Source organism: Dunckerocampus dactyliophorus, chromosome 1, assembly GCF_027744805.1.
Source record: "Dunckerocampus dactyliophorus isolate RoL2022-P2 chromosome 1, RoL_Ddac_1.1, whole genome shotgun sequence".
Taxonomy (NCBI): domain Eukaryota; kingdom Metazoa; phylum Chordata; class Actinopteri; order Syngnathiformes; family Syngnathidae; genus Dunckerocampus; species Dunckerocampus dactyliophorus.
This window is the reverse complement of record NC_072819.1, coordinates 39,951,334-39,963,996: the sequence shown is the minus strand read 5'-3', so window position 1 is coordinate 39,963,996 and position 12,663 is coordinate 39,951,334. Positions and strand designations below refer to the sequence as shown.

At 40.1% G+C, this 12,663-nt stretch overlaps 2 protein-coding genes across 2 annotated transcripts; both read right to left on the bottom strand.

Moving 5' to 3' along the window:
- Positions 1-403: 403 nt before the first annotated feature.
- Positions 404-9,231, bottom strand: LOC129192969 (matrix remodeling-associated protein 8-like). The gene is made up of 10 exons (XM_054797484.1): positions 9,092-9,231; positions 5,594-5,620; positions 5,201-5,515; positions 4,938-5,039; positions 4,415-4,876; positions 1,770-1,928; positions 1,653-1,683; positions 1,495-1,574; positions 1,362-1,415; positions 404-1,273 (listed from the first exon to the last, which is right to left on the bottom strand). Exons 1-10 carry the CDS (start codon positions 9,117-9,119, stop codon positions 1,248-1,250), a joined length of 1,284 nt encoding a protein of 427 aa, XP_054653459.1. The 5' UTR covers positions 9,120-9,231; the 3' UTR covers positions 404-1,247.
- A 236-nt stretch (positions 9,232-9,467) lies between these two features.
- aurkaip1 (aurora kinase A interacting protein 1) lies at positions 9,468-11,111 on the bottom strand. The gene is made up of 4 exons (XM_054797491.1): positions 10,985-11,111; positions 10,493-10,598; positions 9,939-10,396; positions 9,468-9,803 (listed from the first exon to the last, which is right to left on the bottom strand). Exons 2-4 carry the CDS (start codon positions 10,542-10,544, stop codon positions 9,687-9,689), a joined length of 627 nt encoding a protein of 208 aa, XP_054653466.1. The 5' UTR covers positions 10,545-10,598; positions 10,985-11,111; the 3' UTR covers positions 9,468-9,686.
- Positions 11,112-12,663: the final 1,552 nt, after the last annotated feature.

Sequence of the window (12,663 nt, the reverse complement as noted above, 5' to 3'; positions counted from 1 at the left end):
AGCCTGATGGTGGTCAGTGAAGAAATTTGCTAGAATATTGTCAGTGTATTGGCAGTTTTATCAGAAATGCACAACAAAGAAGATTCTCGGTTCTTCATGGGAAGAGTGTTTTCATTTTTCTGACTAACTTCAGCAACAGGGCATGAGGTACCGTAGTTTAATCACTTTAGGTTACCATGTTTTTGTTTGTTCGGGAAGCACTGGCCTTTTCCAATCAGTTTCTATACTCTTTTCCAGGTGGATTAGTAAAACACCTTTTCTTTACCAAGCACCTATACTACACATGGTACTAAAGTGACCTTATTTTCTAAACAATTTAAAAGTGATATCATTATTTACAGTAACCCCCCCCCCCCCCCCCAAAAAAAAAAAAATCACAAGTTTGAGGAGTCTTTATGATTATTTGAATTTTAATTGAAGACATATATGAAATAAGAACGAAGCAACAGACGAGTGTGTGCCAGTGTGCAAGAGAGCAAAATAGTAAGAAAGAAAAAAGTTGTCCTAAGTACACTTGTGATTTGACTTTGTTGTAAACACATTTACAAGTGCAGTGACCCAATTAAGATGCAAGGAATTTACCATACAGCATCAGGTTTAGTGACTACAGCTCAGTGTGGAGAATACATGACTTGGTGCAAACAAAAGGGTAGACATGACCTGTCCTGAGAAGATTGTTTATCCAAACACTTAATTTTTTTTAACTCATACATTTTGAATAAACATGTTCTAAACAACTAGTATATGAACAAGTTTTACATACACATTGGGAATGGTTGTAGGTATAAATATCCTCAGAAAAAGTGGCAAGAGAGTGCCATCGAAATGTGTCACAACGCCAAATATTCTGCCCGCATACATTAAGTGAACATGTAAAACATGATTAAATATCTTTTACTAATTACAATACAGCAGAATTTGTGCAAAAAAAAACAAGCCAATAACAAATCACAATTTAGAAAAAAAAATCTGCACGCATGCACATTACAGCTGAATCATGCTGGAAAATGAAATAGAATGCGTATTGCACTCAAAAAAAAAAAGACTGATACCTGATAGTCAACATAAACTAGAAACGACCAAATAAAGGTGAATAGTATTTTCAGAACTACTAGAAAAAAATGCGAGTTATAAAACAGAGTTTCAGCAGAGGGAGCGTTCCTCCTGTCCTCTCCTTGCTTTTTCTTTTTTCCCCGCTTCTCTCATGACATTTGCTCTGGTCCTGCCAGCAGCGTCTCTAAAATGTCTCACTTCCATAGCTTCCCATCAAAGTCTGCAAAAAGAGGTGGGAGAGGGAGCTTAACATGTTTATTTGCTGTGGTTGTGAAAGTGTCACTGCTTTGGACTAGTTTACAGCTCACCCTTGTTGCAGTCTTTGCTCATGTCTCTCTCTTTCAGGAGGTTGTTTTTGTAATCTGTGCACCATATAGAAGTCAACAGTGAAAAAAGGGAATCTTATTTTCAAAGTGCTTTGTGACAGAGAATGTGCTGTACCTGAATTCAGTGGTTCTTGGTTGCTGGTCTTCAGCTCTGTGCAATTTAATGAGATTTCACCCTCATTTATGACATTTCCCCTGCGTAGAAAAGAATAATATTTTATCTACGATTGGATTTAATTATCAAACATTTTCTGTAGAGCTTTAATGTCTTACTCATCAGATCTACGCAGGTCATATGCCAGGCCTGCAAACAAACAGTTGGCCATATCAAAACACTGAATTCACTGAGTGTATTCTGTTATATGCTAGTATCTATAATAAATACAACACCTCTCTTTTTGCGCCGTCGAGTTACCATGACGATTGCGACAACGATGAAGGCCAGAAGCAGGACGGTTGCCAGGAAATAACCCAAATGTTGCACGAAATAGCCACGATGCTCAGGGAGGATGACATTGACTACGTGAGGACTCTCCACTTCTTCAACCCCTGTGAAAATAGAAACACAGAGACGGTCAATCTCCACCAATGCCATGTCGACACTGGGATCACTACGAAAGACAATTCATGCTTTCAAGCTATTGGATTCCCATAAGGACAACATATGTACAAGAACATAACAAATGTTTTTATTGCCTTAAGGCGTTTTCTTTTTTCATTTCTTTTCCAAAGACAGTGAGAAACAAAGCAGACAGAGCAGCGAGTCAAATGTCAAAATGCTTGTTGCCAGAAATGACTTCCAGACCTGATGTCATGCAGCTGTAATTCTTTTCCCCTCTCAGAAAAATACAGGCTGACCACGGAAAAGAGCAAAATGGTATACAGGTGGAAATGCTCTTATGTGGCTCGTCGGTGTGTTGGCATTTTGTTTTCTCTGTTACTTGTTGTTTTTTTTTTTCTTTTTACTTTTCTACATCTTCATTTTAGATGTATGGTTTCTTTAGATGGAAAATAAGAGAAAAATGTAACTAACATGGCACTGACAAAAATCATGTAAAGGTATGACCTTTGACTTTATGCTGTAGAATGAAAATATTTGGGTTTGACAACACAAGATGAATATGAGAGCAGAGAGCAACATGTCAGCTTTTCTTTCCAGGTATTCACAATGGTTCTTGCAATTGATTTTCCATCTTCTGTCAATTGCTGTTTTTCACCCATAGACAGCTCTCTGGTGTTCATGTTGTTTTCACCTCTAAACACAGTCTACACTTGCAAAACCTATCATACCCAATCTGAAACTGAGCATAGACGTTCAGTGCTATTTCCTGATTGAATAAGCAATGGTATCGGACACACCTGGGCAACAAAACACACCTGTTCCAATACTTGTGCTTCCATGAAAAATGGGTGGGTTCAAACAAAAGGTGCTATCTTCTAAATTGTGCATCCAATCCTGACGTAAATACATGGAAATAAAAGCTGAAATGTTGCTCCCTGGTCTCATATTCATTTTTGTTGTCAAACCCAAATATTTTCAGTCTACAGCAAAAATTGGCCTCACTGTTCCAATACTTTCGGATGTCATTGTATCAATCTCAGAAGCAATTAACAAGGTTAAAGTTTTAACATTAGAATGATAATCTGTCCGAGCAGATGAAATGTAACTTTTCTGACCTGTATGACCCTTGACCTCAGCCACCTCAAACACGTTGGCTCAAATGGCCTTACAAATCAAAAGATCCATAATCCCTCAACATCTGACACTGAAAATGGTGACTGGTGACTACCTTTGACCACAGCTACTTCAGGCATCCTGTGTGAAAACACGAGTAGTGGATTACAAAAATAGTTAATGTAAATAATGTTATCTTTAATTCTTCCTTTTCTAAAGTAATGAGGAACCACTCAGGGAGAAATGCCTCCATACATTAAACAGCTAGCTCTCATTTGGCATCTTGATTAGTAATTATCACTTGTCACGGATTCATTTAGCTAATATATGATACATGAAACTACAAACTGCCATGTCCAAGGTCTTTGTCTCCAGCAAACAACGCAGTAGGATATTTGCATATTTATGACAGGTAGGACAAGCGTGTATGTGTTAACAGATATTTCACATATGCTCATCGAAAACCACTGTGTGTGTGTTTTTTTTTCCTGTGGGAGAGAAGCGTCATTTGCAAGTCAATGATGCAGAAAGAAATGTCTTCATTTAATGCGCACACGTTTCTGACAGCTCGCTGGTTATCTGCAAGAATCTATTCATTAATGTCATGAATGCACTACAAGTGACAAAGTTCTTGTTTGTCATTACGGACGATTTCTGGTGCAAACACAGCCGTGCATGAAAGAGAACTGCTTATTGAAAGGGAGGAGGCAAGAATGCCATCAATCCTTTTTATGCTAACAACCATAAGTGGTCTAACATTTCTTTAAAGAATGAGGAGGATCTACCGTCTGGCGAGATACTCCCCTCCCCCCCTTACACGACACAGCTGGTCCAGATGTTGAACAGATGTAACAAACTTCCGCTGAATGCTGGTAAACACATCTCCACCCAAAGCCGATACACATCAGCTGAGAAAATAGCCTAGGTCCACGGAAGCGAAGGATATCAAACTAAACTCAGGATACAGTTTAACAAGTCTGCACGCGTGCTTGAGATTTTTGGAAAATTGGGTCAAATGCAGTAAACACCCAGATATGAACCTCCACTCCCGACTTTACTGGCGCCAACTTGTCAGCTTAGTGCTGCTCAAATGTCTCCAGCTGGGTAAAAAAAAAAAAAAAACAGCAAGGAAAATTAGCTCAGATATTCTAAAGCTATTCACTGAAAACTGAGTTTCCTCAAGCTTCTTTCTCTTGCTGAACAAAATGGGCATGAGGAGAGACCTGATTTAACTGACCAACTATGCCTGCAATTGCAACAGCAGCTGTGCTAGACATGGCTCATGAAAAAAAAACAATGAACCACATTTAGCATTCCTTGTGTCTGGAAAAAACCAAGTGTTTAATTTTGTGAATCTTACTTGGTTCAGGGTCATCGTTGTGGAAGGTTGTCTGTGTTGTGGTGGGCTCTGATGGAAGTGAAGGACCCACAGTGAGTCTGAAAATGCGTCTCTCATGCAGGCCGCAGTAATGGTGATGCAGGTGGCAGGAGTACAGGCCTTTATCAATTGGCTTCAAGTTGGAAATGGACAGTGAAAAGTCTCCGAGTGTGAAAGCGTCCTCGGCCACACTCATCTTCTTCTCAGCAAAGAGTGGTCCGTAATCCCGCCGTTCTCCAGAAGCGTAGAGGTCCACCAGGCGGTCAGCCCTGTCAGGACGCACCCCCGGGGGCTGGAAGTCCCAGTGGGCCACCTGCTGCTGGTCCTCCTGGACACCATCTCGCCATAGGGGGCGCCGGTTGACGCATGGCAACACCACAGAGGTGCCCAACAAGACCACAAAAATGGTTTTCTCTCCATCCCAGTAACGCTTCTCTTTTTGTGCTACAAAGAGGGAATTGCTGTTAATGTTGGATCACAACTGGTGGAATAACACAAGTCTCACCTGACTTAGTCACGTTGAGCTGGATCTGAACAGACTGTTGAATTTGGCAGTAATGATGATGTAGATTACACGTGTAAACTCCTCTGTCACTTTGGATTACATCTGGGGAACAGTTATAAATGTTTAATAAAATGATGACATGGTAGCACAGCGGTCTTCTCTCTGTGTCAGTCCTGGGATTGACAGGTGACTCCAGCGTCCCTGTGATCCTGAACATAAGCAGTACAAAATGGATGGTGAGAGTGACGTGATCAATGTCTTACTGTTGATGACGAGGGAGAAGTTGCCATCTTTAAATGCAGATTCTGGAATGGAAACGCGACCTTTGTTGAAGTTGTTGTAGACCCTCAGTCGGGCTCCGGGGGACATATCCAGGACTCGTTCCACTGAGTATTTGGGAGTATTGCGCATCAGGTCCCAGTGCACCACCCTCTGGCGGTCCTTCAGTCTGTCCCGGGTCCACACCATGCGAGGGCTGTGGCAAGGCAGGACGGCCTTACTTCCTGTAGGGAGTGTGATGTTCTTGGCTTCAACCACCACACCGAGTCTGCTGTTGCTGCCGCTGCTCTGACTCCATGCTGATGCAATAAACACACATGGACTCAGAAAGCACCAATAAAAACAAGCATGCGCTATTGGTACCATAACTGCCTTACCTCCTGGCAGCAAGAACACAGCAAGAACTGAAAGGGACCCAAAAAAAGACTGATTAGGGCAACTAACTCTTGTGCCTTTCTGGTCTACATGCATGTTTGCTCCATATTCTGTACACATCAACGACAGCAAGTTTACAAAAAGCAAACTGATGGATCAAGTCCCCTGTTTGACGAAATACAAAAAAGTTCCACTCAGCAAAACGAGAGGAAAATATGACGTCAAAACAGTCTCTATAAAAATGTTTATTCTATTTATGACAGTTTCCTGTTGCCCATACTGTTTACTATAAGAGTGCCTTTCCCCACGTTGCTATTTTTTCTCATGTGTTTACTGAGACGGTTGGCGAGGATGCACACAAAAGCTTTATTCATTCTGGCTTCTCTTGGCTTGTCGAAGTGCTGTGATCCTGAGGGGATGAAGGAGTTGCTGTCATCTGGAGGCAGTGTGTTTTATTGCTTCTGTCTGCCAGAGGCATTTACACCTTACTCTTTGTACTGTACTAACGTACTGTACTGAATATTCAGATTTTTTTTTTATTGCCGTATTTTAAAAATGGAAGCTATCCTTGAATTTGTCATTCATAAATAAGGGTTTGGGGTTGTACATTATATTTTAATAGCATGAAAAATGCAATTTAAACTTCTTTCTTTTTTAAATGCATGACCGCAACCTTAAAAAGTCAATTATATGTTCATGATGTGCAGCATTAAAACCTCAAAAGCAGTGTCTGCAGTGCAAAAGCAACACTGTATTGCAAATAATGACATCATGCTGAAATTAACTTGTTTGTCAGTGTTGCCTGCCATGTGTCAAGACATCACAGGTATGACATATTAAGGCATGCCAAGAGCCTCGTCACGTTTGATACTTCACTTTTAATAACGTTAAGCAGCAAAGCATGCAGTGGTTTCAGAAGCATGCACGATAATAACACTTCAACACAGGCCCTGGCAGCACAGAAGAGACCTCATGCTGGAAAATTGTGGCTTCTCTACTACGGCGCAGAAACTTTCCTGCAGAAGAAGGTAAAATAAAGCATCGCAGCCCCCTATAATTTGCCCTTTAACTCTCCTCCAGAAGCACAGAAGCTGATGACTCACAAGGCTCCTTTAACACCTTAAAAACGTAACAATGTGCGACTTAATCACATATAACAAATTTGCCCAATGAACCTTAAAATGCCTGACAATTTGAAACCGCAGCAATCAGGTAAATATCGCCCCCGTTGTGGTGAAACCAAAAACGCGTGAGTCAAATCTAAAAGAATGCCTTTGCACTGCACAATGTGTGTGATTCAGAGATGTTATGGTTGTGTCAGACGTTTTACTCACAGCTACATCACAGGCTGACAATAAACTTGTGCAGCTGCAGATTCAACATAAGGAGCGCATGGATGTACTCAGGTGGAGCTGAAAGCCAAGTGTCGCATGCTTATCCACATTCTTTAGTGGACTACACCAGTGATTCTCAACTGGTGGGTTGGGACTCAAAAGTGTGTTGTGGGCCCATTCTGGCTCGGCCACATACTGCCAGTCAAAAATTACATCTGATTACAGTTGTCCTTCGCCACATCGCGGGTGGAATTTTGCGCTTCACTCTGTCACTGTTTTTCAAAATTATATGAATAAATCATGCTGTTTCGTGGTTGAATACAGGCTATTATTAGCCAAAAAGGATGCATATTTAAGCAAATGTTATGTATTTCTTGCCTAAATTAAGCATTCTCAAGCATAAAAATAGCTAAAAAAAACCCTAAAATACAAATGTAAGGCATTCAGGAGACGCATTCAAATATGTAATGGTCAAGAGGTGTCAGTAATATTGCTGAAATGTTCGGTGAGGCACACAAGCTTCAGACTTGATTGCTGGAAAAACAGGCTTTTATTGCAGGTTTGAATTATCTCACAACAGGCACAATAATAACAACGTAATTTTAATAATAAAAAGAACACTGGCTACTGTTGCGGCCGTAATCCACTCAACTCTGAACTCCCAATGTCATTTCCTGTCCTCCACATGCCCAAAACACATTCAATGCAACACACACGAGCACGAGTCTCACTTATGTCTTAAATGACTTATTTTCTCTGATTTTGTCTACTATATTGGGTAATATGAGTGTAAAGGTGACTATGTAGGGGTTAGTTCATGTCTAGAGGGCTCTAATAGCGTTAAAAAAATGGATTTAGAAGGTCGTAAACAGGTTTTCTATGCTTTTAACTACAAAAATATTTCATTTATAAATAAGGAATCGTACATCGGTCTGCAACCAATAAACTGCCATAAATGAAGGATTACTGTATTTCATTTATAGACAATTTGTGACAAGCTTTTTTTTTATATTTTGGAATAAATGCCTTGATCAATGCACACTTATAAAGTGAAATATCACATTTTGCAGTCTTATTTTGTACGGTTTTGATAATTAGTTTTACTTGATTATTTGTATGCAATGTAGATGCATGTTCTTTCTTATTTCCTTAATATTGTGGTACAAAATCAATTTTGCACATGTAATTAAGTGTATTTATGTTTTTAAAAAAGATGGTATACAATATTTAGAAGAAGAGTTGGCACTGGCACCTGTGCTAACATTTGTGTTGTGTGCAGTGTTACAGCCTTCCTTCTCCCCGAAAATCAGAGCCAGGTGGCCCATTAGGCAACATAGGCAGCTGCTAAGGGCGCCGTATCCTTCAGAGGGCGCCAAAAAACGAGGAAATTTCATTAACAAAATGCTCGTTCTAAAAGCAATGAGCACAAGACTGCCATGTTTATACATCTTTTGTATAAACAAGAAGTCTACAAATGGTTTATTTATTGGAACTTTGTGTGTCAAATGAATAAATGTTGACAAAGATTAACATGTTGCCGCCTGGTCGCCCTCTCATGTTTAACTTTTCCCTGCAAACAGCACTTTCTGATCTCCCGCTAAGGTGTGTGTTGTTACTTTAACAGGCGGTGAAACACTCATTAGTGACACAGCTATAATAGGGGGTTGCTGAAATGTGCTGACTCCTCTGCTCAGACCACAGTTAACAAGAACCATATTGAGCACACAAAAAAAGTTGTAAAAAAATCCCTCCCCACACACACACACACACACACAAAAATCCCCAAGACCGAAACGAGTCATGTTACGGTAAATGTGAAGTTCTGTTTCAGGTTCATGTCCATTCCTGTTATTTCCAACACTCAAGATATTTAAATGCAGTGCTAAACCAAATGAATACGCATGGCGTTGCTATATTATGAAGTATGTTAACAAAGCCATAGAAAAACTGGTCAACAAAAATGCGCATTTTCGGAATAAAATAATTTGCTCTAAATGTGTATTGTGTCTTACAACAGTTTATAGTGCATAATAAAATGTAAATGTTTAAGATCAGTAGACCCAATTACAGAACTTTACGGTTTTGGTTCCCAAATGTAATTGACCTAGATTCAATTATATAGCAAAAGGCAAACTGTTATGTCGCTTAAATAAGCAAATAGCTTACCTGGAAGCAGAGCCACGTACATATGCATGTCTACAGTGATGCCAGCGGAGTGTGGACGTTAACAAATGGCACAACAAAGTACCTTCTTTCTGTTGTAGTCTGTTGTAGTCTTGGACGTCTCGATCCTGGAGACGCTCCGCCTCCAAAGACCATGTAATCTAACACTTGCAAACTTTGCCATGAACAGAAAAAAACCCTTTGCTTATGTCAAACTCTCGTTTTATATATATTTTTATGTGAAAAAGTACATGCCGAACCATCAGCACAATATTCACTTTATATTAGGTTATTAGTTTTGTTATGGTTTTTGTTACTTCATCAGCGGCGTTTACCAAAAGTAAACATCAACATTTTGAATAATCAACTCACACAGAAATAAATATTTCAACATTTTTATTTGTTTTCCTTGTGTCATTAAGGATGGCTAGACTGAGTAATGAGGGAGTTGTGGTCATAGCGGTTTCTCAATGTTTGTCAGACTTGCTCAATGCTGCAACCTGCAGTATTGGAAAGGAACTACACCAGCAGCATCGACCTTGACTGTTTTGACGGCAGAATGGCTAGAAATACTGTCCAGTAAGAAAAGATGTGACTTTCAGTTCCTTCTGTTCCCATATTGCTTAATAAAGAGCTTGGGTGTGGTCCACCCCTCTGGAGCCGTCTTCAGTCCAGCTCGCTTCCAGATCCTCTTCAGGTCATCTTCAAAACGTCTCTGTACAAAAAAATATGTTATTATGCATATATGTGTAATACCTACAGTAAGCTCTATCATAATGACAAAAAATATACGGGAAATTGGGTGTAATAGAGAAAATAAAATCTTTTTAGAAAGAAAGGAAACACATACCTGCTTCTTCCTTCCCCTGATCTCCTGTACTTTCTTCCTCAGGAATTTTGTTCGTTTTAGAAGCTTCTTGTATTTGTGCCTGTTCATTTTGCGTCGTCGAATCTCCAGAACATTCTTACATCTGAGAGGTGTCACACCGCTGTCCCCACCCTCAAGAATTGGGATGGACACAGGTGGCAGCACCTTCTCCTCAAGCAGGTCCACATGCTCTTGCTGGGGCTGAGAAGACTCCAGCAGGGGCGGAAGAGTGTAGCGTAGCGAGAGCCAGCTCTCCAGGGGACTTACTGACAGTTTACGTGGCACAAGCGTCTCCTCAAGTTCTGGCTCCAGTTGGACCCATCGAGGTGGAGATGTGTTGTTGGCTGCGGTTGAGTAGTGTTGCAACTTTTCATTGAGTGATGAGCTATATGCTGGCTGCACAAAGCCAGTCAGTATGTCTCCACGGGCTGTGAGTGCACCTAGTTATGAAGAAATGACCCCATATGTTATATGCACATAATCAGACATACTTACAGTAGCGTGATTGAAAGTACAAATCATTAGTTCGTATTTACAAGTTGCCTTTTGTAGGAAACGAAGACGAGGGAGGAGTTTTGAAGTAAACATAGTTGGAGATCATCCACATCAAGTCATCAGGAATGCGTTGCCAAGATACAGGTCCTGTGGAATGTTCATAATTAGGTATACGCCCAATATTCAATGAATGAACACAGCTGAACATGGCCATGACGTTTTGTAGCGTCACACTTAAACATAAAGAAATTAAGGTTCTTTAAAAATGCTGACAGTTATGTCGTTATGTGTTGACTCATGAGACGATACAATATGAAGATGTTGGCCAACAAAACACTTCATGTTTTACTCTACATCTGCAGTATATCTAGCATAGCGTGAACCCAAAGCATAGCGATGTTGCTAATGCTAAATAGCAATGTAGCCACCTCTTCAATGTAAAACGCAAAATTTCACAAGAAATCGACAAGCTGACAATCCAAATGAAATGATGTAGCAGAATACTTGGTTGGCTTAGAGAGGTTTTACTTTACCAAAAGTTAACGTTGACCGGGAAGCTTCCGTCTTCAATGTGACACTGCGAGCACACGGCTTCCGGTATGTGTAACTAAAATTGAATGCTTTTCCGGTTCATCAACCTGACAAAGGTTCCGTTCAGAACGTAAACAAACGTTGAGGAATACACTTGGCGAAATTATAAACGTAATCATTGTTGTTGGATTTTGCTCCAATTTTTCCACAAATTAAATAAAATTAAATTAAATTAAATAGCGCCAATTCACAACAGCAGTTACAGCATGGCACTTTAAGATACATGCTACTGGTGCCTGACCATGTAGGGCTTTACACGTAAGAAGGATAATTTTTAACTGAATTCAAAATTTTACAGGTAACTAGTGCAGTGAGGCCAATACAGGTGAAATATGATCTCTTCTTTTGGTTCTGGTTAAGACTCGTGCGGCAGTATTTTGGAGCAACTGAAGGGTCTTTAAAGATTTCTTAGGCCAATGTAGGGTTACAATAATCCAATCTGGAGGTCACAAAGGCATGAACAAGTCTTTCGACATCAGGTAGTGGCAAGAATTTTCAGATTTTTTGGATGTTTCACAAATGAACAAATGCTGATCTTGACACATCGTATTTTGGGACTGAAAAGATCCTGCAAAGATGATACCTAGGTTTTTGATTGTACTGTCGGGGTTGAGTGCAAGATCATCTAGGACAGTAATATCATTTGCAATGTTGTCTCTGAGGTGCTCAGAAGTAAGGACTATGATTTCAGTTTTATCTGAGTTTAATAGTAAAAAGTAAAAGCTCTTGATGTCTGTATGACACGCCTGGAGTGTGGACAGCAAATTTGTTTCGTCAGGTTTCATTGATAGAGTTATGTATCATTTGCATCCGGGGTGCGATGGTTTCACGAATAATTTGAGTCCCTTAACAAATAAAACGGTTGATTATCTAAAAAAAATCCAATCAATTGGTTGTTCATTATGGAGAGAATGTTTTTATTTTCTCTAGTGTTGCACTTTAACCGAGCAAAAATGTTTTTTTCGATTACTTGATTAATCTAAAACATTTTCAGTAGAAGAATCGATTACTAAAATGCATAGCCGTGGAAGTTAATGGAGTGTTTTCTAATGATATTGCCAAAGAAGGACATATAAAGGCTGAACAGTACAGGTCCTAGTACAGAACCTGGTGGGATGCCATGACTGACCTTCACATATCTGTATTCTTTATTGCTAATGGATACAAACTGCAGACGACTTGACAAATAGGACTGAAACCTTTGTAATGCAATTCCTTTAATGCCAAGGGCATGTTATAATCTTAGTGTTATAATTTGGTGGTCAAGTGTAATAGTGATCTGGAAGATCTCGGTCAGAATCTCCATTGGGCATCTCTGTGTGGAGCTTGCATGTTAGGTTAATTGTCCATAGGTGTGGATGTGAGTGTGAATGGTTGTTTGTCTATATGTGCCCTGCGATTGGCTGGCGACCAGTCCAGGGTGTACCCCGCCTCTCGCCCGAAGTCAGCTGGGATAGGCTCCAGCATACCCGCGACCCTAGTGAGGATAAGTGGCATAGAAAATGGAGGGTGTGTGTCAGTCATCACCATTTCCTCAATGGTCACCGTGTTGTAACATTAGGTGATGGAGGGAGCTGGTTTATTTGGTGTCTAATAGTGGCAATTTTATTGTCAAAAAAAG

Coding starts and splice junctions, on each gene's coding strand:
- LOC129192969 (XM_054797484.1), bottom strand. CDS start 9,119: ATGCATATGTACGTGGCTCTGCTTCCAG. Junction 4,877..4,937: donor GCTCAACGTGACTAAGTCAG/GTGAGACTTGTG, acceptor CCCTCTTTGTAG/CACAAAAAGAGAAGCGTTAC. Junction 1,416..1,494: donor CCAAGAACCACTGAATTCAG/GTACAGCACATT, acceptor TATGGTGCACAG/ATTACAAAAACAACCTCCTG.
- aurkaip1 (XM_054797491.1), bottom strand. CDS start 10,544: ATGTTTACTTCAAAACTCCTCCCTCGTCTTCGTTTCCTACAAAAGGCA. Junction 10,397..10,492: donor TTTCCTACAAAAGGCAACTT/GTAAATACGAAC, acceptor CTTCATAACTAG/GTGCACTCACAGCCCGTGGA. Junction 9,804..9,938: donor TCAGGGGAAGGAAGAAGCAG/GTATGTGTTTCC, acceptor TTTTTTGTACAG/AGACGTTTTGAAGATGACCT.